This window comes from Epinephelus moara, chromosome 11, assembly GCF_006386435.1.
Source record: "Epinephelus moara isolate mb chromosome 11, YSFRI_EMoa_1.0, whole genome shotgun sequence".
Lineage (NCBI taxonomy): Eukaryota > Metazoa > Chordata > Actinopteri > Perciformes > Serranidae > Epinephelus > Epinephelus moara.
The window spans coordinates 27,819,422-27,847,138 of NC_065516.1; the positions used below are offsets into that span (position 1 = coordinate 27,819,422).

Genomic DNA, 27,717 nt, shown 5'->3' on the forward strand with positions numbered 1-27,717 from the left:
ACAGGGAAGAAACGTATATCTTTTTCCAACCTCTCCAGGTAACGAGTATCATTAATACACGACGTGCCCCAGGCACAACATTTAGCTCCAAATCCACAAAACCAGCCTGAAAATGAAGGAAATCTGAAACGACTGCATTAGAGTCAATGGAGCACAGCTGTGTTGTTGTCGGACCCTGGTCTGAGCCGGCCTGATGCTACGTTATGATTGGCCAGTCTGCGTCCTGGGTAGTATACTATACTAGTGACTTATTTCAGGTGACGTTACATAACGTGAGTAGCACATTTTAAGCTAAGTATGGCTAGTATGCATTCAACAAGTAGTAACTGTACATTTCCTGTGAAAATGTGAGTTTATTTTGAAAAGACACAAGCATGTAATGAACAATGAACAACTGACATGCCTTCCCTGAGTGTCTAAAACTGATGCTAGAGAGGAACCTAGAGGTTTAGGGCCACTGACCATGCGTCTGTATATAATGAGTTGGGAGTGAGAACGTATTGGTTTGAAGGTGCACTAGGAAATTCAGCCTATGAGGAACATAGATGTGTTTTGCTATCATCATCTAAAAGCTGTTGGTACATTCTGCTTAAAACCACAAATGTCAACCTTGAGCTGGCTCTAGAGTAAAAGAACTAGGATCATCCTCTAGACACCATGCATATCTGGACTAAATTTCATGATAATCTATTCAAAGGTGACCAATTTGGTGGGCTGACAGGTTGACATTGTCATCCATACAGCCATGCTGCCGGCATGGCTAAAAATGTGGCTACTCACCCTAATGAGAGCTAATTAAGCATCTGAACCAAGGCTTGATTGACAGAAAAAACATCATCACACAGAATATTTTTGTTCAACCATCCATGTGTTTGCCCCATTTTTGTCCACTGCCATAGAGGACACAGACGTGGTGACTACGGTCTGATGTTGCCGGCAGCCGTATGCAGATGTGTGTGCACAGGCAACTGTGGCCTCTAGATATGGTGCACTACGCTCTACTGCTGCCAACGCCATGCACCTCATATTCTACCTCCGCCTATCGCATTTTTCAAATCCGCCCTCTCCTCATATCCTTTCTTTCTTACCTTCACGGTTCACATGTGTACTGCTTGGGGAGGTTTTTGCAGCTGGGAATATCCAATTAATTGGACAGGAGGGCTAGCTTCTATATTAATACCGCCTCACACAGAGACACACCCACTGCAGCTGCCTCTCAATGGGGACAAGCTGGAGTAAATGACTGTGAATGGTAAAGGTTCAACACAGGTAAACAACTGAAGACAAATTCGACATTATTGTTCTCATTATCCACATTAGCAAGCATTTCTTAAAGTGATAGATTAAAGTGGGAGCTGCATGAGGACAGTAAGAGGACTGCAGGTGTTAACACCAGTCAAAACTCTACAAGGACAACTAGAACTAATACATCATACCAGGATTTATTTCATGCAGAGATTTTTCTCTTTGCCAGCTTGCCCCTGCTTCTCTGCAGCTGGAGCTTGGTCCCAAAAACTGTAAGACGCTCTGTTGTCCAAACACTCATGCATACTTTTCAAAGCCTTATCAAGCACACACTTCCAGAGCATTGGAAAAGGGTGAGTAAAAAGTTTCCGCTACGACTGACAAAAAATTTCTTTTGAGCTCCTCAACCTGGCAGACTCAAGTAGGGAGGGCGCCAGCTAGAGACGAACAGAGGGAGGAGGATCAAAGGTAGAGAGGTGGAGAAATGGACGCAAGTCAGAAGCGACAGGTGATGTAGGTGTTGATGGAAAAAGGAAAAAAGAGACAAAGGGAATAAAAAGGCAGCTGGGGCTGTTTGGTAGCGTCTCAGGCAGCGACTGACTGGCTGATTGAGCTCTGTCACTAACAAGTAACACAGATGCAAAGAGATGAAGTGAGGTAAAGTTTCCTGCTGAGATAAATGAAGGTTAATGCAGGTCAAAAGCAGAACACCCCCCTAAATGACATCATCTAAGGTCTCAAACGTCTAAGCAAATCCAGTCAAAACGGAACAAGTCTCCAAGCAAAGATACAAAATCTTGACAGGTAACCACAAACCTTCAATGAGAAGAGTGATGATATTTCAGTTGCCAACTAGAGGTCACCAGTTAATAAACCATCCTACGCTTCTTCTCCCAGTGGACCCACAAGCGTAGGAAGGCAGCTCACAGCTTCAAACTGAACTGACTCAAAACACAGCAGAAGTAAATAAAAGATACACTTCCCTGCACACTTTGAAGTGAGAAGGTGGACGAACAAGAGCAGGGAGGGGAGAGGGCCATAGACGGTAATGTCACCCATTGGTTTGTGGACTCCTGTTTCAAAGCCTCGAGTCTGCCATTCTGGCCGTCACCATCTCAGATATTTGGAGCCAGAAGTGACCATATTTGGATGAGAGGGTGGAGCTGAGGAGCAGGAGAGGGTCATACAGTCTATGGTGGCCCCTCGTTCACATTTTAACATGGGGGTCTATGGAGATTGAGATTGGAGCCAGCCTCACATGGCCATTCGAAGAAGTTTTTGGCACGTCTGCGTTGGCTTCATTTTTCAGCCCCGGAGGCTGCTGGAGGGGGCAAGTGAGGGGTCGGAGGATAGACTCATGCCATGAAACAATTTAATTTTTACAATGAGATGTCTAATCACACACTGAAAGAGTTCCACTACAATACAGTGTGAAGCGACTGTCAAAACAAACACAACGCAATTTATGTTTCCGTACTGTACTGTATGCCTTGGTCCAGCCCTTGGTTAGGCTGATATAGGCCTATAGGTCTGTGGGGGCACCTCTTATGACACACTGAGCCCCTTCTCTCTCTCTCTCTCTCTCTCTCTCTCTCTCTCTCTCTTTCTCTTTCTCTCAGATTCTGAAAAATTAGTTCTTCATTTCCTAACATTCATGTCCTATTATTTCATGTCACTAACTTGACTTCTTCTCCGGAGCCTTTGTGCTCCACTGTCTCACAGGTTCCCTCGAATCGCGGCTACGCCTGGATCATGTGTCGTGGTTGTGCTGCTGCCGTGTTCCTGCCTGATGCCTCCTACTACTGCGGTTATTATTTGTCATACTTCTACTATTATTAAACACATATAATTATTATGGTCACATACATATACTATCATATATTAATATTTTTGAGGGAGTTTTTCCTTATCCACTGCGAGGGTCCTAAGGACAGAGGGATGCTGTATGCCATAAAGCCCTCTGAGGCAAATTGTGATTTGTGGTATTGGGCTTTATAAATAAAATTGAATTGAACTGAATCAAAAAGCAGTGGTGGCAGTAACAAACTACATTTAAAATTTGTTGTACTTGTATTTTAAGTATTTTTATAAAAAGCTGTCTCATTCTTCAACTCCTATGTAAATTTCCTAAAACTAATAATCTAAAAAAAAGTTCAAACTAGCTCCACCTGAATCAGCTACAAAAGTGAAATGCTATCTAGCATTGATAATCACACATTTGTCCCATTCCCATTTGTTGATGTATAATCTGCTGCATTGCTTTACTGCACAAGGTGATATTACTTTATAGCACAACACTGTAAGTGCAGTGGTCCGGGTCATAATGGCCCAGTAATTGCAATGACATCTTTGCACGAGCTGCAGCAGTGTATGAAAATGGCCGTGTGGACAGCAAAGTGACAGATTGATAAATGGGGGCAGAATGAATTGGATGTATGATACAACCACTTTACAGCTCTGGCCTCTGAGAGGCCACCACAGCACCAGTATTTCCTCTTTGATGACTAATGGACGCTTCACTTCTATCACCATCATCCTGCAGTAAATATGACATACATTAGACAATTCGACAATTAGCCTCATTGAAGCTTGAACTACCTCACTTAACTCATTTTTGCTGGACCAACAAAAGGCTGCGGGTTATTTGATGACAGCCACAAAACTAACATGTGGCGTGGATGTTAACAGATGGTCCAAGTAATCTGGACCTCACGGCTCGGACTGTCCTACAGACATGGCGCTCTCCCACACAATGACTAATGCAGACTGCTGATTCAAAAAACAAGGCTGAAATGCAGAGCACAGCGGAAGGTAAATAGATGCTTATGGTGGCGCGGAGAGAGGGAGACGGACAGTGAGAGACTAAGGAGGGGAGACAAGTGGAATGACTTATTCAAGGGGGAAGTGGGCAGGGAGAAACATGAAATTAGCACAAATAGATTATCTGTCGACTACAGGCAGGCCTAAGAGCAAGCCAAGCACTGTGGAGGGAGAGGGAGAGGGAGAAAAAGCAGATTGACTTCTTGTTTGTTCCTCCCTTAGGGGAGATCCGATAGAGCCATCACTCACCAAATTGCTGATCTGTAGTTGAAACAGCTGTATCCAAAGCATGCACTAAACTACACGCCAATTAGAATGCACTGATAGTATGACCCATGCATTGTGGGAGAGATGAACTGTCTAATCTTTTACATCTGTTATATTTGCCTCAGACGAAAGCTTTGGTTTTTTGTACTTTTGGATGTTGTTGGAACAAGTCCACACTACTACAACCTACTGACATAACAGAGTGGTAGGAAAGCCTAAAGAATTATACTTACATTTTAAGAAACATTTGCTTTCTTGCCAAAGATAGGATGAGAAGATCAATACCACTCTATATCTTTATGTTAAATATGAAGCTACAGCTGGCAACTGTTCAGCTTAACTCATGGATGTGTAAAGAGAACTGGATGCAGCATTTAAAGGTGGGGCCCTGTTCAATCCTATGAAAATTGCTCAACAGCACATGAAGCCAAAGAAGTTCGACATGCCAGTAGGGATGAATGTCATCGGTGTCGGCTGACATTGGCTTTAAAATGAGATATCAGAATCGGCCAACATGCTTTTTTCTTATTTTGTACTATGGATGAATATTACATTGAAAAGCAATCTATTTCATGTTTCCATCTGCAGGTGGGCCATCTCAATAAGAGTAGGCATGCGTAATATCCTCCTGACACTTTTGTCTTATGTTTAGTATACATTTTCAATTTTTCCCTAGCTATTTGGGATCAGTCGGACTCAACAGGTATAAAAACTCAACATTGTTAATGATAATAAAGTCCCAATGTCCTCACACAAGTACTTCTAATCAACAGCGTCTTAGCTTGTTACTGCTGCTAAAATTGGTCGAATTTGTTGCTACAACTACAAACATTATTAATCATAAATAAACAAGTTTCAACCATAAAATGTGATCAGGTTTTGTCCACTTTTGTGTCAGGATCAGCTGCAGACTGACTTGGCAGAGATGGCTGCCATCTTGTTTTTACATGGATTAGTATACTGTGCTCTTACTACCACTAGATGGCACAAAAAAGTGTCCACGAACGAGGACAACAGGTCTGAGTTAAGTAGAATGAAGTGTTAGGTCAAGTAAACACAAAATGTGATGTCCTCAAATGAGAACACATGGTCTCTAGTGGATATATCGATATTGGTTACTGGCCAACTAAGTTGTTATATATTGGCATATTGGATATCGGCAAAAAGTCCACTATCATGCATCCCTACTTCCCAGGTATAAAATTAATCAAATCTTCCGCATTGTTGGGCACACAGAGGAGGATAGAAAACAGATACACCAAGCAGTTCCTGTTTAGAAGGAGACTTTCGCGAGCCAAGCGGCTAACTTCCGGTTTAGCCCTCCGCTAACTTGATTGGGGATAAAATGATTCAATAATGAGGCTATTGTGACACTCAACAAAATTTATCCACTGATATACAGCTGTCTCTTTCTTACTGTAACTTAAGTCTATGGGGGAAAAGTATTTTTGGGTCCAACTTCATTACTTGATGAACCCAGAAGTAGTGATTCCATTGTTTGGCCTCTTAAATTGGAAAATTGGCTTCTAAGCCCAGCACACTTCCAAGGGTCTGGCTAATCTTAGCATACCGACTGAAGCTGTGACTTCCCAGAGTCTGGTAAGCCTGGAAACCCTACTAAAGACAAGACTCAAGGAAGTCGCTGCTCCCAGCCAAGAAATAATACAGCACATTACGCCCCTTAACATAACTTGTCCTTTTTAGCTTAGCTTAGTATAAACACTGCCAAGAAACAGTCCGCAATCCAGTGTAAAACCACAATGTGTTATATGCAGATTTAGTCACCTTTGAACAGAACCAGCTGTTTCCAGTACTTGCGCTTAGCTAAACTCACCAGCTGCTGATGGTAGCTACACAGTTACTGTATAAACACAGTCTTCTCATCTGACTACCTGAATAAAGACTATCTTGCACTGTTACGATAAGTAATGATAATTAATTACCAAAGATATAATAATGTGCTCTATTACACTAAATGCATGACACACTATCGCAGATATGCAGTGCTCTTATTGCAAAACATGCAATCATATTGTGCCAGAAATGCATCCTTTAAGTGAGTGGGAATGATGACTAAACTGTGAAGGCACGACGACATATTTACATTCTGTGGGCGGTGGCAATGAGCATAGCAACATGATTGCTACAGATGGATTTCACACCGTTTTTAGTACATATTTCAAGAAATTTGCAAATATGATTTAATGTACTTTCAGAATTTATCTCAAACCAAACAGTGTTTGAAAAATCTGAATATCTTCCTTGATGTAACATCCAAATGGTTTCACGTATTAGGTGAGCACAAATTTTCTTCCTACATTCAAATGCAGAAATTTCCATATTTTTTGCTGAACACAAATCAATGTATGCTTAAAAAAGTGAAAAGAATATCGAACCTGGCACCTACATTACCCAAAATGCAACCGCTAACAGTTTTGTTGCAGATTAAGGTGTATCATAGTAGAAGTTAATGTAGCCTTGAGCCACTAACTTCAAGCAGAGATAAGCAGTGGCAAACATCAATGTACTGTAAATGATTTCTTGAATACAGACGTTTTCATATCCCTTCTTTGAAAACAAGCTCAACTGCAGCACAACTGCTTCATGGAGAAAGACGTAATGGATCTTTATTAAAGGATTGTTTTGACAAATTGCGGTTAGAGTGCAATGTTTGACTCTAAAAGAAAACGTGAAGCCAGAACTGCGACATTGGTCTCTTCATAGTCACCGACATCAGCTGAGTACAAATCGTCTATTTCCGCCATTAGCGTGTGTTGTCAGGTGATTGATCCAGAGTTGGAAAATGTTGTAAGTGTTGTGGACTGTTGCCAAGGATTCAATAAAAAGAAAAACGTAAGACTGGCTAAATATTAAGGCAACAAGTTGAGCCCAAAGCTCCCTTTATTTAACATCAGAATAATCTTTCCAAAGTTTTGACCAGACTGGGAACTGTCCATGGCTATATCCAGAGATGCTGGGGTACATGGTCAGTGTGGGGGTTCGTTGCCTCTTTCCATGAGGCTGATGTGGAATCTCAAACAGAAAAAGGTCGGTCCATCTTTTGACCAGTTCGCCCCTTCAAGTGAATTTCCTGTCTACCCTGCAGTCAAAGTGTCTGTGAACCCTTGAGGTTGTTGCTGACCTTGCCTGATAATGCCCCGCGGTACATATATGCTTTGGAAATTGAATCACAACTCCCACAGTCACAAGGGTAAACTGGTGAAACAAACTTTTCTCTCCCTATCTTCTTTTATTCGCTGTACACAAACATAGCATAGAGACAAGTCGAAATTTATTTTAGGATATGGGGCTTACATTACTTTTTATGCACTGACAACAGGGAACAGGTTTGCAACTAACAGCATGAGTGTGTTGCCAGATTTGGTGGTTATTTAAAATTCTGGCCTATGAAGACGATTTTTCTTGAAGATTTTGGCAAATAAAAAGCATGACGGTGGCATGAAATAAAAGTAGTGCCACCTACAGTTCTTGGGCATGCAGTTGGTGTTTGTTTATTCCTTGAGTAGCATCACAGGAATGGAATGGGGCTGGGTCTTCGGATATAATTGAAGGCAGGAACCCAGAGCCCCTTTAGAGACAAGTCTAGGAGAAATAGAGCGAGACAGGGAACAGGGGACAGAGGCCGAAAGAGAGAACCCGAGAGCCAGAAAGAGATCCTTTAGTCGCCTGAATCTTCTCCAGCTTTAATTACACTGTATTGATCACAGGCAGGAGAGAGGAAGAGGAGGGGGGGGGGGTTGAGCTAAGGGGTGGGGGATGGGGTGGTTGACCAAATTGCAGCCTGTAGTTACTGTAAAGCATTCAGAAAAGAGAGGCAGAGCAATTATACCAAAGTCATACAGTAGATAATTAGAAAATCCCTCCAACTCTCCTCACTTTCTCTCTCCACACACCGGTTTAGCCTCGCTGATACAATAAAACAGTGAGGGTGTCAAATTCATTTAAGTCACCGGGCAGTATGCATTGTTCACATCCATCTCACAGCTCCACGCTTGGTTTGATTTGAAATTCTTTGCATCGATTTTTTTCTCCCCAGTGCCTTTGGTCCCGTCCCCCCTCGTAATCAACCATAATAGAATGGTCATGCATGACACCTCTGGCTTCCCTGTAACAACTTCAGCAGCATGTTACAGATGCAGAGAGGTCTACTTCTGCAAAGTTGTGCTTCTTCCCTTCCTTTTCTATCTTTTCTAGGTTGACCTACTTTGGCAAAGAGCTTAGGTTCCTTTCTTTGTTTCTCTCACTGTTGAGGCAAGGGCAGAAAATCTGCAAGCTCTCCTACTGTATTTCCCTCCACACCCCCCCTCGCTCCTGATCCAGGGGGATGGCAGCCGAGTCCAGCACAGTGAAATATGCCAGATTCAACCTCACTGCCCCTGCAAAATCGCTCCCGTCGAGTCTCACAGAACTGTATTCCGGGGGTTAAGGAGCTTATGTCTCGTATACGACGCATGGAGAAAGGGGCTGAGCAGTGATTCGCCATGGGAGGGGGGAAAAGAAGAGTGAAGCCTCTCTGTGTAGAGTGTATCTCATTATGGCTGAACTGTGTGTTACCTTTGGTAAACAGTGGGGAACATTTCTCAGGCGAGTGTCACTCTTAAAGCAGCGGGCTGGTAAACGACAGCGGCCCGATGGTGGCGCACAGCCATTGCTCAAATCTACAGCCCCACAGGGATGTATGAGTTTGGTCATGATTAGTCAGATAGAATAAATAATCTGCGCTTATGACAGCCCCCTTCATTTCAGCGGGTGTTGAATGGATGCCCCGTCCAACTCTTTTGTGTTAGTAAATTCCCTCCAGTTATTTTTGCTGAATGACCTTCTCAATCATGAGAAAAGTCAAAAATTCAATTTCTGAACGAGGCATTCATTATCATAGCCCCTTGTGCTCAAGGGTACCTGCCCATTTACACAGCATCAGAGCCATGTGTAATATGGCTGTCCTCCATTTTAATGGCATATTAAAGAAATCAACAAATTAGAGATTCATTAAATAGCTTGAAGGCATCTGACAATATTAATGTAAATAATGTCACAGCAGCAAACACATTATTACGGCATGACAAAAACCAGTGTAGCATGATAATGACAACACTTGAGGTCTTTAAATTATTGCCTGATGCTAATCCAGGCACTCAGCTGGGATAACTTTGATTTATATTTTCACACAACCACATCGGTTAGAGCAGCTGATGTTTGCTGTGACTGAGCAGAGCACAACTGATGTTTCTATTTGCAGTCATCTTCCCAACTTTGAATTGTTGTGACGTTCCGCCACTCTGCACTTCTGTACTGCGAGCCTCTCATGTGTGAAAAGCAAAACAAGAGTAATTAAATCTTCATTTCCTTCACCCCTACAACCACATTCACATCTGTTATATTGAAAAACCACACAGTGTAAAACAGATCCACTTAAGTCTATGCCCCAGTGACTCTTGTAGTAGCGTCGAGAAGCGGGGGAAGCTTTTGTCGGCCTATCCTCCAACAGTATAATAATGGCGTCTTGTTTTCATGTTATATGACCCTCTATGGAATCCGTAAATCAAACACTAATTACAACGTGCAATGACCTGACGGCTGAAATGCTACCTCCAACGTTTTCCACGGGCTAATAGACAGCTGAGTGAATTTGGCGTCCAAAAAAAGAGTGCTTCAGCAAGCTGTAAGCAGCTAGGTTAATTAAGACATGCTGACAACTGGTGAACTCTGCACATCATTATGGATCCGCTGCCTAATTGGAAGGAATGGTAATGGTAAACGCATTTTTCTTCACTATTGGGTAGCTGTACTGTCGCTGCAATAAAACCACAGAAAAACCACTGAAGTAGTCCTAAATGTGTTCTTCCAGAGATTTAGTCCACCCATAGCTGGTCCCTAACAATTTTGGGATTGATTAAATTACCAAAACCATTGGCATGCACATGAAGGACCTCTATGATCCCTAGGTTTCTGTTTCCCTGCTTGCTTTGCTCAGATGGCATGTGTACAGAAGAATCCATGTCTTACCTGCCCTGGACTTTGATGTCAGAGATGGCATAGAAGTATCTGGACAGGTTGTTCTCATCAACCATGGTAGCTCCTGTGGCAGGCCTGAGCAGACGGATTCTCAGGTCTGTGATGGTAAAGAAGTCCCGCAGGTTCTTGGTAGTGTCCAGTTGGCCATAAAGCGAAGCCATGTTGTGAAGCCGGGGCCCAGCAAACAGCGCAAAGCGGTCCTTGATCTCAAAGCGCACTGTTTTGTCATACTTCCACACATAACCTCGTGAGTAGTCCTCGGTGCAGATGATGTCCAGCAGGGTATGCTGAGTCAGGTCCTGCACCGTCTTGGGCTCCATGGTGAAGGCGTCCAGGCAGTCGGTGGCATAGAACTGGTACGGCTGCCAGGTGCGTCCATAATCCAGCGACTTTTCTAGGACCATCTGCTCAGGCCGGCCAGACTCAAAGGTGAGGACGATGTCGTCGGTCAGCTCGATGGTCTTGTTCCAAGATAGTGTGATGTTGACGAGGAGGGCCTTCGGGTACTTCTTCCAAGATGTGGACTGCCAGAAGGTTGTGGGGTTACGGCCCTCGATGTCAAACATGAGCTCTGGAGGGTGGGCGAGTTCCTCTGTGCTGGCGTCACATTCGTTATTACACATGTAGGGGTTCTCCTGCATAGAGAGGGAGCAGAGGGAACAAACAAAGAAGGAGGACAAGGTAATGAAAGGTTGTTAGTCTTGGTGAGAAATCACAAATCAGGTCATTTTCAGAGTTGATTATGAAGAGAGCTCAACGTAAGCGCGCTTTTGTCTCTCTCACATACACCACTATGTCATTAGGAGAATCATTTAGGGATTTGTAAAGCCCTAAGCTGAATCACAATGAGGGTATCATGTGCTCTGCTCAGTGTAGTGTGCAGTCATATATGAATTTTTGAAGGAACATAGCTGTATGTTACACATTTATCTTTTAAGAGTCTGCCAACACCTCTGTTAACTCTCATCAGTGCAGCTCATTTACTTCCTCTCAGTTGCATTGTTAAACCATGTCACTACAAATGTCACATCATTCCCAGTCATGAAATTAAGATGTCTGTTTTCTCCTGCTTTCCAATGTTGTAATCACAAGAAGTGTGTGCTGTTTGTGTCAAATGGCCCAAAGGAACACAATTCATAAAATTAACTGCGTTGGAAAAAAAGCAACAGTCTCTTTTTAGTCATGTTTTTGCAGAGTGATCTCATGAGCTCTTCACGTTTCTCCAAGATTCTTAGGTTGCTCTTGTACTGTATTCATTTTTTCCAACTTGCTTCATTAACACTGAGCACATTCACTCTTCAAAACAGGTTGTGCACCTGACTTCTCCTAAATCTTTTGGACCATTTGATCAACTCAGATATAACTTCATTTATAGAGAACTAATAGATCTGTCTATTTTCATCCCTCGTGTCTGATTTGACTTGTGGTTTTCAGAGTTTCTTCGCAAGCTTTAAATTCATCACATCCCTTGCTTGAAAGAGGTCTTTCCAAAAACATTTGTCCGATTTACCACAAATCATTACCAGGCGATGTTCTCTCCTTGCTCCCTGGGGGCTCCATCTAGCTGTCAGGGGGAGGAGGCACTCCTCCAAGAGGACCTTTCAAGTGCTACAAGCTCCAATTTATCAGGACAAGATAATCCACTACTTGATTAGGTGGGAGATGTCACCCTGTGCGTGCGCCTATGTGTGTGTGTGGAAGCGAGCGTGGCGATGTGGTGAGGAAACAGGGAGAAGAGCAGGCCTCTGATGTAAGACAGTCTAATGAAGCGTTGAGGCAGAGATCGAGTAAGTTAGAGTGAGAAACAGCTCCATTGGGCTAATAAGCTTTGCAAGTTTTTCCTCGTCCTCCAAGGCAAGGTGACAATGAAACAGGGCTCTGTCAGGCCTTCTGACTGTTGGAGGGCCCCATTAATATCCTGTCTGGACCGTCCCCTACGGGCTTCTCCCAGCACTGGACAGCGGTGGCTGGGAGGAGACGGAGGAGGAAGAAAGCAGACTGACAGTGGAAAATTCCACTTGGGTTTTAGTGTACCATCTCATGGTGGGAGGTTAGGTGTGCCATTAACTGCAGCATCTGGTGCACTGTGTATCCACAGACAGATGTGTAATAACTCATAGGCGACAGTTATGCCTGCTTAGGGGGCGTGCACACTCTCTAAAAAACACACTTGGCATGCAGGATGGCCGACTGTGTTGCTGTGGCTTGTTGGAAATGTGCATTCATCGAGGGAGACCTAAAACTGTTATTCAATGACGGTGGAGCGCTCTGATCGGAGCACAGGTGTAGACTTGGGAGGAGAGAAGAACATGTTCCTTTTATTGCCCCCATTAATTATTGTTAATTACACTGTATTTCTACTGTATCATACTCACTGAACAACAGAAGTACTCTTACACAGGTGGATTTTTTTGTGACAGCACTTCCTCTTTCAAAAGGTGCTATTATACGCTTGAAATCTCAACGTTTTTTGAGACATTTTTACTTTAATTAAATCTCGGCCTTGAAATCAAGTTTTCTGTTAAACAGTATTCTATTTTCACATGGTGTAATTATATCCTGACCCTCATTAATGCAGACTTTTCTACAGTAAATTTGCTTCACTCTCATTTATAATTACTGGAGTTCCTTTACTCAAGAATAAGCTGAAATGCCTCAATGTAAAAAAAACTCCACAACAAGTAAAAGTCATCGTTCAAAATCTTATTTAAAGAGTAACTTAACACTTTTCTTCGTTAACATCCAGTGGTTTAACTTCTCACTTTGCTGCAGTGATGTACATGTGGACTCCAGGGCCCGTGACATCACTGATCCAACGGACCAACATATTTTCCACTGCAAACTCATCAAATACCAACGCTTGATCAGCTGCCCTACACATCAGATCATGACACTCTAGGTAACCCTCCAGTGTCACTTTTGGATGTTCAGGGACAACACTTTCTCACTTCGACCTTGTCACATATTGACGTTTGGTCATGGACTTTCCACGTCCACATTCGACGTGCAAAGGTACCCTAAGTTCTGCCTGTTACATGCATTGTCTTCTTTCAAAATACACTCCCATTTTCACTGGAAATTTAACATTTATATACAGTCTTTTTAAAAATAAACGCACTACATCTGTACAACACTGCAAATTGACGTTTTTTGCCTTCAATAACAAACACATGTGGTTAGGTTTAGGAAAAAAGAACAGGGTTTGGCTTTAGAATCATACGGGATGCGAACAACGCTCTCTCGGGTGAAGGTGGATGTTTGTTGGACCCATCCACCACCCCTCCTGCCCGCCCCACTCGGACTTTTGCTGCCTTAACTTTCATCTTTGTCCTGCTGCGTTTGCCCGACGCCACCGGGTGGCGTTGAACTATAACGGCAACCGGCTGCCTATCATGCCAACATTACAGGAGCCCTTTTTTGGTTGGTTTCTGATGCTACAAGTCACTGCCCAAGCGTCGGTTTTCAACGACTTCAGAGTGAGACCAGGCTCTCAGGGAGGTCATATCAACTTACGTTTGTTACCTGCATTGTGGCTTTTCAAAGTAAACTTCCATTTTCACGGAAAATGTACAGTTTCTGCACGTTAAATGCATGCAGTCTCTTTTCAAAACAAACTCAGAAGGGTCAAAAACTTTGTTTTTAGTTTTACTTCCTTAGGTTTAAGCAACAAAGTACGTGGTTAGGTTTAGAAATAAGCTTTACGGCTTGGCTTCAAAAAAGTGCGTTTGTTACTAACGTAATGTAACATCACATGACAAACATCACATATCACTATCCTCATTCATATTTTAAGAAGCTACAAATTATATTCAGCCACAAAATAAACCTGAAAAGCTGGAAATGAGAACAGAAGTACAGAGAGTTGCTGTGTACAGATGATACACCGTCTCATTGGTTGCATTGCAAGTAGTTGGCTGTTTTAACTCATCTCTGTGCAAATCTTTGGTATGAACTGGGTTTAAGGTATTACTGGATTATTAATATTGATGCATAAATATATAAGCAGCATTTTCATGTTGTAGCAAGTTCAGTTGAAGCTCATTTTAATTACTTTATCTACTGCTGGGGAAGTTCATCTCGCACAATTTATCATATTGTAAATAATCTTTACAAGTATTGCATGTAAAATCTTAATCTGCAGACAACATGTAGGTATCAGATGAATGTGGAGGAGTTGAAATATAAAGTAGCAGAAAATGGAAATACTCAAGTAGCCTACAAGAAGCTCAAAATAGCACTTACATACTGCTAGTAAATGTTTAGTTATTTTCCTCCACAGCCTATAAATAGAAGCATTTTTTACACTATTAACCCAAAATACGCCCTAACCTCTGCCACAAAAAGACGAGCTGTAGCCTCTACCTTTGACTTTGAGTTAGTAAGCAAACACTACATAGGTTGTCTTTATGTGAGGCACATCTAGTGATCAGCCATTACTGTAACACCCACACACACTCACACACACACACACACACACACACACACACACACACAAACTGCATTCCTCACCAGCACATCTCTGTAATCAGACAAAGATGTATCCCTATCGATCCCTGTGGCCGAGCTGCTGAAAATCTGCTGCGTGTAGCACCTGGCAACCTCGGCCAGTCGTCCAGCGCTCCCCCGAACACACAGGTTAAAAACCTTTCATTACTGTCTCCTCCGCTTCTCGCCTAACGACAAAATACTGCCTTTATGAAGATCAATAATCTCACCGGTCAGAAGAGAAAGGAGATAAAATGCTGAGTACAGCCTCATGAAAATCAATGGCAGATTCCTGTGTTTTACTGCGGGGCACTGCTGAGGGCTCTGTTAGCCGATTAATGGCTTGGCACACATTAAAATAATTGACAGCACTCGGCATGGCAACGCAGCATTTCTGTAATTACAAAAGATGTTTCTATTAATCCCAGTGTGATGATAAGTGGCCAGGATTGGGGGACAGCCATCACAGATTACAAAGCCAGCACTGAGGTTGCTAGAGCGGATAGGTCACGCTAAATTGGTGCTAATAGAGATGGCGTTGACCCACCCAAAACACAGCGGCTTAATCCGATTATTAGCATTGTGATGCAGTGAGATAGAGTGAGAGAGCGTGTGTGTGCAGGTGGGTGTTCATGTACACTATCATGTACGTTGTTGTGGGTGGATTTCACAAATCATCAGGAAGCTGCTCTACATTCCTTTGGTGTTGTCCCTATTATTGTCAAACTGTTTAGGCTAATTTTACCAGCCGACTGCAGGAATAAAAATCAACAATGCAGCAACGTAGAGGATAATAAATTAGACTAATTCCATTCAGCTGCACTCCACAGACCAGCACTATTTGTAGTGTTTAGGCCACAGGGAAGTGGTTTTCTCTTGCTTTGCCAACCAAGGCTTTCAGACATGTTGCACACCAGGCTGTTTTCAGTCACTGCTCATACTTAAACCTACAAAAAGTAACACACTATAATTCATATACAGAGCTCAAAATATTTTTTCTTTGCATTTACACACTACAATTACTACATGTAATTTTTAAAATTAGATGTACCAATCTTTTTTTTTTACCCCCACAAAAATCTTTTTAATTTTAACTTCACCATTTGATGTGAGGACGTTTTCAATGAGTCACAAAGTCATTTGAGCTGACGTTCCCTGTACAGTCATGGCCAACACATTCTCACTCCGACCTTGTCACACATTTGGTCATGGACTTTTCACGTCCAGATACGACGTGCAAGATGTGTTGGTTGTTGATGTTCTGGGACACAGTGTCAAGTTCTGCCTGTTACATGCATTGTCTTCTTTCAAAATACACTTCCATTTTCACAGGAAAATTACCGTTTACATACAGTCTCTTTCAAAATAAAAGCACTACATCAGTACAACACTGCAAATTGATGTTTTTTTCCCTTCAACAACACGTGGTTGGGTTTAGGAAAAAAGAAATAGGTTTGGCTGTAGAATCTCACAGGACGCAAACACCACTCTCTCGGGCGAAGGTCGGTGTTTGTTGGACCCATCCACAACCCCTCCTGCCCGCCCCACCCGGACTTTCGCCGCCTTAACTTTCATCCTTGTCCCGCCATGTTTCCCCCTGACGCCACCAAGCGCAGTTAAACTATAACAGCAACCGGCTGTGTATCATGCCGATCTGAAATTACGCTTTTTTTCGTTGGTTTCTGACGCTGCAAGTCAAACAAACACAGGAATTGACCGAGGAAACCATAGTTCATGTCAATATAGAGTTATTTTATTTCTAAACCTACCCTAACCAGTAGGGGCACTAGTGCGTAAGATATCGAATGAACCCATTTATAAGGGTATGTGGTGCCACTTGTCTAAAGCACTTTAACGCACAAACATTCGTAAAGCAAGGCACTACTCTGGCTGCATATTACAGTTTTGAGATCTTTTATTACGCGTCTGAAACTGTTACCATTTAATGAACAACGATTAATCATCTAAACAATTATGAATTCAAAGTTAAGAACATGCTCCTCTGCTGTAGCTTCTTTAGTTCTCCATTAGAATGAAATGAGAATAGGTACCTGAACTTTATCCACTGAGAAATGCTTCCTACTTTTATGCAAATTCTCACATTTTTATGATTCATTACTCCACTTGAATATGTGAATAACTACTGTACGTTCCTGGCAAACATCCCATGCTGCGCTGATTCTTTTTCCTCCCTCCATTCACGTATCATAGTGGCTCCATGTCGATGACAAAAGGTGTTTCATCATATGTGATTCAACCTTTACCTTAAAAATAAACACAAGAACAAACCTTTATGTAAAAGGTTGTTCTGACTAAAGAGGGTGGAGAGTATTTGTGTATTTCTCATCATCACCAGCAGTAAGAAACAGGTCAAAGCATATATGGGTACACATATACAAGAATAAGAGTAGAGCAGATTACAGAGGTTTTGACTGTGTCTAGTTCTAAAATAAGATATGACCATGGTGGCTGACAGTCTTGGCTCGGACACAGCCGCTGATGGAGGATGGGACTTGGGGGAATATAAATTTACTAACTGCCGACAAACCATCTAGATAGATGGGCTCCCACCAATCAAACAAACCCGTTTGTGTGACAGATGTCTCGGACTTGTAACCCAGATAGCAAATTGAATCCACCTTCCATCTTCTCCTCTTTCTACCTTTCCCTCCTTCTTCCTCTTTATTTCTTGCACTAATATATTTCAAATGTGATCCTTACACACATTAATCTGAACGTGTGATTCGATGTTTTTGAAAATGAAGAATATATAATGTAAAGGTTCGACATAGTGAAATGCAGGCTTTAGTTATTTTTTAGCTGCTGTGTTTATCAGCTGTTTATCACTCATCTGACCTTCTAACCTTGCAGGAAATGCTGGAGCCGGACCTGCAGTGCATTCTGGATAAAAGAGCACTGCCATCAAGATTCTGATTGCCAAAGTACCTAAAACCATTTTATAGTTTGACCTCTTTCTAACTTTCAAATCTGTTAATGTAAAAAAGCAAACAGACTGAGAATGAATCAAAACTTTTAACTATTTTGAACTGTGTTAACAAAATTCATGTGACTGCCGTGAAAATCAAGGAGCGAGACAAAATGAGTTTCTGTCCCCATTTGAATAATAATAATTCTGCACAATGTGACAACACTAACATGCTGAACAGTTCCTCTGGTGCTGATTACTATTACCAGACTGCCCTCCATGATATAACTGTTTTCCTGGATATTTTATAATATAGTTATTTGAAATAAGAAGTTTCCTGCGTTTTAGATGAAGCCCCAATCCCATACTGTACACAATTTATGATGCTGAAACTGATATAGACATTTACAATATGAAGTCAACTGTCTTTAACACTGCCTGTTGTTAGGAGAATTTGTTGAACGGCGCTGCACAAATCAGATAAAGACCGGCTGCTCTGCCACTGACATTGTTCCTTCTGATTTAAGATGTTTCGAGAAATTAAATATGTATTGTTTATTCAGATGCAATTTGTACCCACACAATGCAGGCAGACAAACATCCATCCAACCGACAACACCCACATGCAATCCTGTCTTCACTGTTATTGTAGCACATAGGGACAGAGACAGATGGAGAGTGATTGGAGGAGTTTATCTCTAAACACATATCAATACCAGAGCCCGAGAACTCCTAATGAGAGCAACAAATTGCTTCCTCACCACATGCCCCATCCTTTGCAGGTTTAGGAAGAAACACTCTCCACACGACAGTTTATTAGGAATAAATTCAAATCATTTCCAAGTCCCTCTCCCACTCTTATCCTTTGCATCTTCAGCAGCTGTCTTTACAGATTCAACAGTGTGTTAGGAGAGTGTTTTTAATTGCCACGGAGGTTAAAAAGACATTAAGATTAAAGATCATGTGCTGCTTTGAGATGTCCATAAATCATTACATTAATTTAAAGGAGACTTTCTCACAAAGGGAAAAGAGAGTGCTGGCATAAATGTCTTTCTTCCTGTTTATTCATTACTTTAAGCCTTTCCAAAAAATGGAAATGTATTTTTTCCTGTTATAATAACTCCTAAGAAAGTAACAATAGATATTCTACCCAAATACCTCAGGATACAAAGACTTTATTTCCATCCATCTTCTGTTATGTCCAAGGTCACATAGGACTGAAGCCGATCCCAGTGTGCACTGTACAAGCTGTCACATCCACCCAGGACTGGTCATCTGTCTTTTATAGGGCCACCCGTGACATAAAATTAATAAATAAACCTGACTTTTGCGTAAAAACTGTTCACTTCAACATCAGTCTTACAGAAATTCACAAAGCAAGCAATTGTATGAGGAACTTTGCACCACGTGTGTGAACATTTCATTGCATCAACAGTATAGAATTTCTCCCACCTACTCCCCAGACATGCATAATCTCCTCCCTTACATCTATCCATTTCTCTTCCATGTCTTTACCTTTCCTCAGCAAGGTGTGTGTGTGTGTGTGTGCATGTGTGTAAGGTGGGGGGGGTTGGGGTTAAAGCTATTCCTGCTGCATTAATGAGACCTTGTGTTCCACAATAGATTTCTTCACCCCGACCCAGGGGCTTGATTGAAGCAGTGCTCTCTCAATTTCAAAATCTCTCCCTCTCTCTCTCTCTCTCTCCAGTCATGCCAACACCTTTACTGGATTCCCTCTCTCTCCGTCTCTCACACATGGTGATGGGTGGTGCAGACAGAAAGAGGGGCTTAACCTGGACGTGGAATGAATATTGGATGCCAGTGTGACAGATTACAGTGGTAATAGACACCCAGGCCAAATCCTCACAAGGATTACAATCATATTTTCAAATGGCTCAGGGTCGGCCGGAGGTCGACCGGCCTGGACCATGGTCAACAAAGCGACGGGGGACCTGAAAACACACACACGCACACACACAGCCAAACACACACCCGGTTCAGCTTGCCAACTGTGTCACATTGGGCATGATTTTAGTATGTAGTTTGAATACAGGTTTCTAACATAACTAGTTATTTTTACAGTTCAAAATAGTCAAAGTGCAGGAACGTGAAGTTATTATAACGAGCATAAAGAATGGGTTGATAATTAAACCCTGATTAAGACATTAGAGCCTTTAAACACACTCTCTTACACACGTAGTTGTCCTTACAACAATTATATATTAGCTGTGATTTATTTAATTAGTTGATCGACATAAAATTGACAACAGTTTTGATCATTACTGTTAAAGTAATCTCAAACGTGAGGATTTGTTGTTTTTCCTTTTTTATATCATTGTAAATGGAATAGTTGGTGAGACAAAACAACTGTAAATTAATTGAGAAATAATTAACGAGGAAGTTAAAATCCAAACTCAGTCTCACCATGACATTTGTTTCACGCCCACACAAGCACACAAAGCGTGTTGGTGCCCCACCAACCCTCAGCGGCTTCAGGTGGACAGCAGGCCGACAGCTCAAAGGGTCCAGTAGATGAAATGTGCTATTTTGTGGCACCGCTGGGGGAAATTCAATAGTGATCTAAGGCAACGTGCCGCACCGTTCAACCACCTTAAGCACCGCAGTGCGGGCCGTCCAGTCGACTGAGGGGAGGTTATGAGGCGAGACGATGTGTAAATGTCCTCCTGTTGCATTCATCGCGATCAGTGGTGGCGATTTAGAAGATTCATGAGCCTTAAAACAATGGTAGGAAAGCCTTCAGCACGCAGCCTCTGCTCATTCCAAAGGATATAAAAACTATTTTATATTCCATTATCTTTTATATGGCAGTGCGAGCCCCACCGGGTGCCACTGCGATATGGTTTGGAGGACAGGACGATATCCCCTGCTTAAGAGATGGTATATATTTGTGGGAGCAAGGCAAGTACACCCATCAAGAGCTACAGCCAAGGGTTGTTTGATGGCTGTAAGTATAGCTTCAACAGAGGTAGTTAACCTGACATGTAGATGGTACAGTACATTGGCTCAGTGCTTTATGCTGAATTATCAAGTTTTCTTAACTTAGAGTCAAGTGTGCCAAAGTGTACAATTCACTGCATCCTTGTCTATGCAGATTTAAATGTAAAAGTGAAAGGTAAATGACAACTGGCAGCATAAATAGAAATCTCTGAATCATATACAGTGGGCTACAGTGCGTCACAATTTCAATTTTAGATATGTATTCAAATTTAAATAGCTTGTTTTTTCTAAAGTTTTAACTACTGGCGGCACGACAAGGCTGCCATTTGGATCGGAAGAAGCAGTTTCAACTGTTTAGCCATTTTTTTTGTAGCTAACTATTTCCACTGTTTAGCTAACTTTTTCTACGGATTAGCTAACTATTTTTTTTACTGTTCAGCTACCTATTTCTACCGTTAAGCTAACTATTTATATTGTTTAGCTATTTCTACTGCTTAGCTACCTATTTATATTGTTTAGCTAACTACTATGTCGTATGCTGTAAAGCCCTGTGAGGCAAATTGTGATTTGTGATATTGGGCTTTATAAATAAAATTGATTGATTGATTGATTGATTGATTGATTGACTGATATTGCTATTGTTCAGCTACCTATTTCTATTGTTCAGCTACCTATTTCTACTGTTCAGCATCCTATTTCTACTGTTCAGCTACCTAATTATAGTGTTTAGCTACCTATTTCTACTGTTTAACTACCTAATTCTTGTATTTAGCTACCTATTTCTACTGTTCAGGTACCTATTTTTACTGTTTAGCTTCCTATTTCTTTTGTTTAGTTAACTATATATACTGTTCAACAACCTATTTTTACTGTTTGGGTTTTTCTACCGTTCAGCTACCTATTTCTATTGTTCAGCTACCTATTTCTACTGTTTATCTAATTATTTCTACTATTTAGCCATTTTGTTGTAGCTAACTATTTCAACTGTTTAGCTTCCTATTCCTACTGTTCAGCTAACTATTTCAACTGTTAAGGCATTTCTTTGTAGCTCGTTGTTACAGCTGACTTAGTCCAGCTCAAAGGATAACGACTGTGGGTATAAGCCTAACACTGACCGCCTATTTCAGACAGTAACACGCTTCCTGCTCGCTGTTTTCAAAATCCCACTTACTATGTGAAACTAGCCGCACATCGTCAGACCTATAGAGTGCCCCAGGGATGAAGTTTTTCTGTAGCCTAAATGCAATCAGCAGAAGTAAAGAGCTAATGTTAGGCTATACACAAAGTACACTATGGTTGACTTGACGTCATCACCATAACAAGACTGTAAAACATTGTTCGACGTGTGAACAACCGCCTTTTTAAGACACAGTGAAGCTTTAAAGATCATAAGTGGGGTATTTACTGACATATTTCATGTCATAGCACAAAACATTAAAGTCTCTTAAGCTTGTGTTAACCACAGGCATCTAACCAAAAAACCATTCAAAGAACCCTCTGACTTTGAGACGAAGGTAAAATACTAACTCATATCTGGGTTTTAGGACTTGTCACTGGGGCACTTTGTTATGATGGCTATGCGCGACTATAGCTGACTCAATATGTGGATATATTTAACATACAGTTTATATGTTTTTAAATTCCTCAAGCAACACTTTAATTTTTCCACCCACCTGGGGACTTCAAAAGATCCCCTTGGGTTCATACCCCTGGTTGGGAACTGCTGATTTAGACAACAGTGTGTTATTACAGAAGATCCATACTGTAGCTAACATTAATGAATGATCTGTGAAGAATATTAAGTGACAGTGCATTAGAATAAAGAAAAAGTATGTACCACTTCAAATCAAAGCCTAATCCTTTATTTAAATCTACAATGAAAAGCGGAGCATTAATAATTCACAACTAATTTAAACAGAAAAGTTAAAAGTAATAAGTTTTGGGTGAGTGCTGTCTGGAACTGGTTATTTGGATCATGCTTGTTATATAAAACTGTGACTCATACAATGAAAACTGCTCAGCTTCCAGGTATACAGTAGATTTTGTTCTCTGTAGTTTCAAACATACTATTTTTTAGACGGGTACATTGCCTCCCCCACCAAATCAGGAATGGATCACTGTTATTTTCCACCATTTTCAAGACAAGTGTCATTCATCGTTTATTAAGATGACATTTCTACAGCAAGCCAGTACACCAGGGTATAATCGATCTGCTGGCTGCTGCAATGCTGCATCTCTCAATCAAACTGTCCGGTCGGATAACATGAAGAATTCTTCACTATACATTAGGACTTGAAAACAAGACTAGCCTGAAGCCATGATCACCCCTCATCTTTTAGCTGAGAAATCCCTCAGGGGTTGACATCATGAGGCAGAGGCTATATCACACTCTCACTGCTGCTCCATCCCCCATCGCCATTCCTCTCCCTCTCACCATCCTTCCATTCACGGGTATTTTTAATGGTATAATAATGCTACATATCTCGCATAGGAGGCCTCCAGGGAGACATGGATCACTGTCACCTTGACCAAGCTAAGAGGCTAACACCAGCGCAGGGAGCTGCCCCAGTTTCTTCCCAGTGGATGCAAACGCCGACCCGGCTGCAACAATATGGCTGCCTTACAAATTAGTGCTTGATGTCCTGATGTCACTGGGGAAAGAAGTACAACACAAAGGAATTTTTGAGCTATAGTTGGTATGCAAAGTGTCGACTAACCATGCCTTAGCAAGTCCTTTTTTTGTCATTAGACCTCAAAAATTGCAACACTAAAAAATAACCTAGGTATGCAACTATCCTTTGAATCTAATGGGGAGATGACTTTGTTGTAGCTGTACATGTGGCATGATTCAGCTGGGAAACTGAACTTGTCAAATGAAATACAGTCATTACTAATGAGGAAAATAATGACAGCAATAAAAAGTAGATGACAACGGTGCAATCACATCTGTTTATAATTTGTTATTGCTCATGTTTAGCTTGTTTCCAGCACCTCCTACTGGTCAAAGGTTATATTTTATCTCATTGTTCTCAAGTGATGTCCACAGGAAGTAGCTGGTCAAAGATTCAGCCACATGAGCGACAGTTCTGCTGTAAAATTAGCTAATCATTTTAATTTTTTAGTCACTATTATTAATGTAAATTCATCGGAACACACTTTGTTTGTTTTTCTCTTTTCAGTTTTACCCCTCCCCAACAAATAAATCTGTGGATCAAAAGACCATCTGTCTATGAAGACTGTGAAAGAGAGGTGCTAAGCTGGCTGTCAGAACACATGGGTGGTGTGGTTCACCTCCAACTGTTTCCTCGCATAAAATAAAACTGTTAAGTATGGGGTATAATTACATTACTAATGTTTAATATAAAAAATGATTCATTTTAATTTTTATTAACAATAAAAAAGTCATCAGTCAGTCATCGGTCTGTATTTACTTTTTACTTATCCAGAGGAGTTTTACTGAGAGTTACAGTTTAGTCATGATAGCGGCATGGATTGCAACAATGTGAGACGCACCGCACTGCCTTTTTTTGCTGAAGCCAGCCCCATTCAGACAAAGTGCTTTTAAACAGCCAACTTGTGGCGGCTGTTGCTGGATACCTGGAGCTTTATAAATTTACCAACCATAGTTACGATGATCCAAACAGAAATCAGCAGACTTGGAGGCAAATTAGTGTGGTACTTCAGATTTTGGATAAGCTGTTTTTATTCATTTGAACTGTACTAATTTGAGGTGGCATACAGGTAGCGTACAGTCCATGGTTTGTGTTAAGCTAACATTTGCTGACATTGTGTTAAATGGGCATATAATGTCGTCTCATATTTCAGACTTTGTAGTATTACCCTATCAGGCAAGCTACAAGACATACCTGAACAAACCGTAGCCTTAATCACTTTATAACATTACAGTTTAGCCAACATCATTTTACCCTGTGTTGCTTTTTTCTGTTCAGACATGGTAACTATGGTTGTGTAAGCCATGTAGTTCTGGGTATCCAGCAATCGCCATCACTAATTTGTTGTTGTTGTCACCACAGAAGGCCCATCTCTCAATTTATCTGACTGGACAATGTGAAAAAAGCCAATAATGTCAAGGATTTTTCTGCCTGGAAAAACGTGAAAAACGTGGCCAAAAGCATGTTTTGTCAGGCTATGGTGACCTTGACCTTTGACCACCACATTCTAATCAGTCGATTGTAAAGTCCAAGAGGATGTTTGTGCTAAGTTTGAAGAAATTCCTTTTAAGTATTCTTAAGATATATTGCGTTCACAAGAATGTGATGGATGCAGGGTCACAGTGACCTTACCCCTTGACCTCCAAAACCTAATCACTTCATCATCGCATCCAAGTGGATGTTTGTGCCAAATTTAAAGAAATTTCCAAATGGCATTCATAAGATATTGTGAGAATGGGATGGATGTGAGTATGTAGGTATGGACAGACAATCTGAAAACATTACACCTACAGCCACAGATATCGCTAGCGCAGAGGGATAAAAATCCACCATGGACTGCCAAAATGCACTCTGTCTGATCAGGGCCTTAAGGTTTCATCCAGGATCACCATCAACTCAAAATTTCATCTTTCAAAACTAGCAACACCCCCATCAGCCTCAGCTGTACTTTGCACTTAGTTTTTGTTAGCATGATTACATGCTAGAGGACTGAAGCTGCTGCTTTGCTAATGTGCTGCTCCCACTATGCTTCCTGTGTAGATACTGTGTTAGTCAAAGTCACAAACATTCACACAAGTGTGTTTAAGCAGGTTGGGAACTTTGGGTCAAATGGAGAGGCTTCGCCAGACACTGAGAAGTTCCTGATGAGAGAGGAGAACGTAAGGACTATGTTTCTATGGCTGGGTTTAGTAACTGTACGAAATGTCAAGCCTGTTGAGTGTTTCAATTTAACCAATATTTAGCCGCGTTTCCACTGAACATTTTCGGTAAAGTACCCCTAGAACATGTACCTCAACCCTAGATCTGTTTCGTTTCCACCATAGACAGTAGTATGTAGGCTGGGTTGTTATCAGAGACTAAAAGCTGTGTCAGCAGCTCATTTATCGTCCACAGAACAAGGCTGCGAACTGTCATTTTCAGAGCAAAAAATGCTGGAGTGTTCACTGTCTCTGTCACTACTGATGGGATATTTAAAAGTTTTTGTTAAGCAAGAGTAATGTTCGTCTGCAGTATTTTCCTCCATCTTTTAGCTATCAGATCATTGTGCTAGTTACCTCAACAAAGGGGCAGGGTGGAGTGAAATGGTTCTGTTGGTACCATCCACAACTTTGGACAATGGAAACAGAAAAATAATCTCATGGGTGATGAACTGGACTGGACTGCTTGGAGGAAAAGAGGCTTTAGATTCTCTTGCAAATGGCTGCTCTGCCCCTCAAGCCAAAAGAAAAAAGCAGTATCAGTTTTTGGATAGACGCCACAGCTTTTAGGTTCCAATTTAGAAGCACTGAGAAACAGATACACTTTTTAACAATAGAAAAAATGCGGTAAGGGGAACTAACTTCTATCTGGCCTGCTGCCACTGAAAAATAGGCAGAGAAGCGTAGTGTCCATCGCACAATGCTTGCTCCGAAAGCTCTTACAGTCATATGAGTGCCATCACATTTTCACTCCTAGCAAAGCCTTTTCAATCAAGCTCCCGTCATCGAGCTTCACCCCTCATTAGTGGCTCTACAGACCGCCGTGAGAACATGGAGAATCTATTCCCGTTAATGAGTGCTACTGTGACTCGGTCAGCAGCGGCCAGAGCAGGGCGTACATTTAGCACCTTATAATTATCACAAAGGGGTCTGTGGGATGAGGTGGGGGAGCTGCGGGTGTTGGAGATGTCAAAAAAATCCAATCAGTCATCATCTTCCGGATTCAAAGGATTTCTATTTTCTTTCCTCGAGTCTTTAGGGTCTCTTATTTTATTTATTTTTTTAAAGTCAGAGCTTTTAAGAGATGATTAAAATCAATAGTGTGGTAAAGCTCAGCATTCCCAGTGTGGATATTTAACTGTGCAGAGCGTAGTTGGGATTCAGCTCCAGGCCTCTCTGTCAGATCACTGAAGGTCTATTTAGTCATTCTACAGGGAGACTTTCTTCTTTTTCTTTTTCCCTTTATTCTTCTTTCTCTGTCTCTTTCCCTCCCCTCCATTTTTTTTCTTACCACTGAATCTGAGGAAATGATTGGCAGATGACTCCTGGGAAAAAGAGCTCGGGCCTTTTCCTCTCTCCGAGCTCTCAGGATCACGACACTCAAACACACTGACAGGCGAAGCGGGCGCACACGTACACACACACACACACACACACACACACACACACAAAAATTCATTTCAAAGGCAAGTCACACAGAACCCTTAAGAAAAATAAGGACAAACACACAAGTGCGCACACACTATTGACTTGGCAGTATTCCTATGATCCTTGACAGCTTAGTATATTTACAAAAATGAATGAAACTCCTAAACTTGCCAAGAATTGATTTTTTTTGCCATTTTGTCTCTCTGATTTGACAATAACAAAGCTTAATAACCCAGAATCATCAGCAGTTGTAACCACAGAATATAACTGTGTCCCCTTTTGCCAAGCAATTAAAAAACAATAAATAAAAAGTGGCACAACTTTGACAACATGACAAATTATTTCTTTAGTTTAAAGCTATAGAAAACACTTGTCAATACAAAGGCAGCCATCAAATCCTGTGAATAATTCTGTAATATGTAATTCTCCGTCATCACACATCATTAAAACTGAGTTAAAGGAACTCGTCAATACCGCCGGCAACAATGCACCGAAGCAAGAGACACTTGATACATTGATTCTCTGAAAGCTCGTCGCAGTCTTCCCCTTCATCACCTGTCAGGCTTAAAAAAAAAGGCAGCAGTCCATAAAATAAAAACTAAAAGGAAAGCTCTAATAGTGCGCAGCCAGCAACAATGAAACACAAGTGGATCCACTTGATTCCACGACAATAACTTCAAGC

At 41.5% G+C, this 27,717-nt stretch overlaps 1 protein-coding gene across 19 annotated transcripts in view; it reads right to left on the minus strand.

The window, feature by feature from the left end:
- The window catches only part of ntng1a (netrin g1a), a 139,690-nt gene that overhangs the window by 59,967 nt on the left and 52,006 nt on the right, over window positions 1-27,717 (minus strand). For all 19 annotated transcript variants that reach the window (XM_050056954.1, XM_050056962.1, XM_050056970.1 and 16 more), the window contains exon 3: window positions 10,360-11,003. In XM_050056954.1, the coding sequence (XP_049912911.1) occupies window positions 10,360-11,003 (644 nt within the window). The remainder of the gene's footprint in view (window positions 1-10,359; window positions 11,004-27,717) is intronic.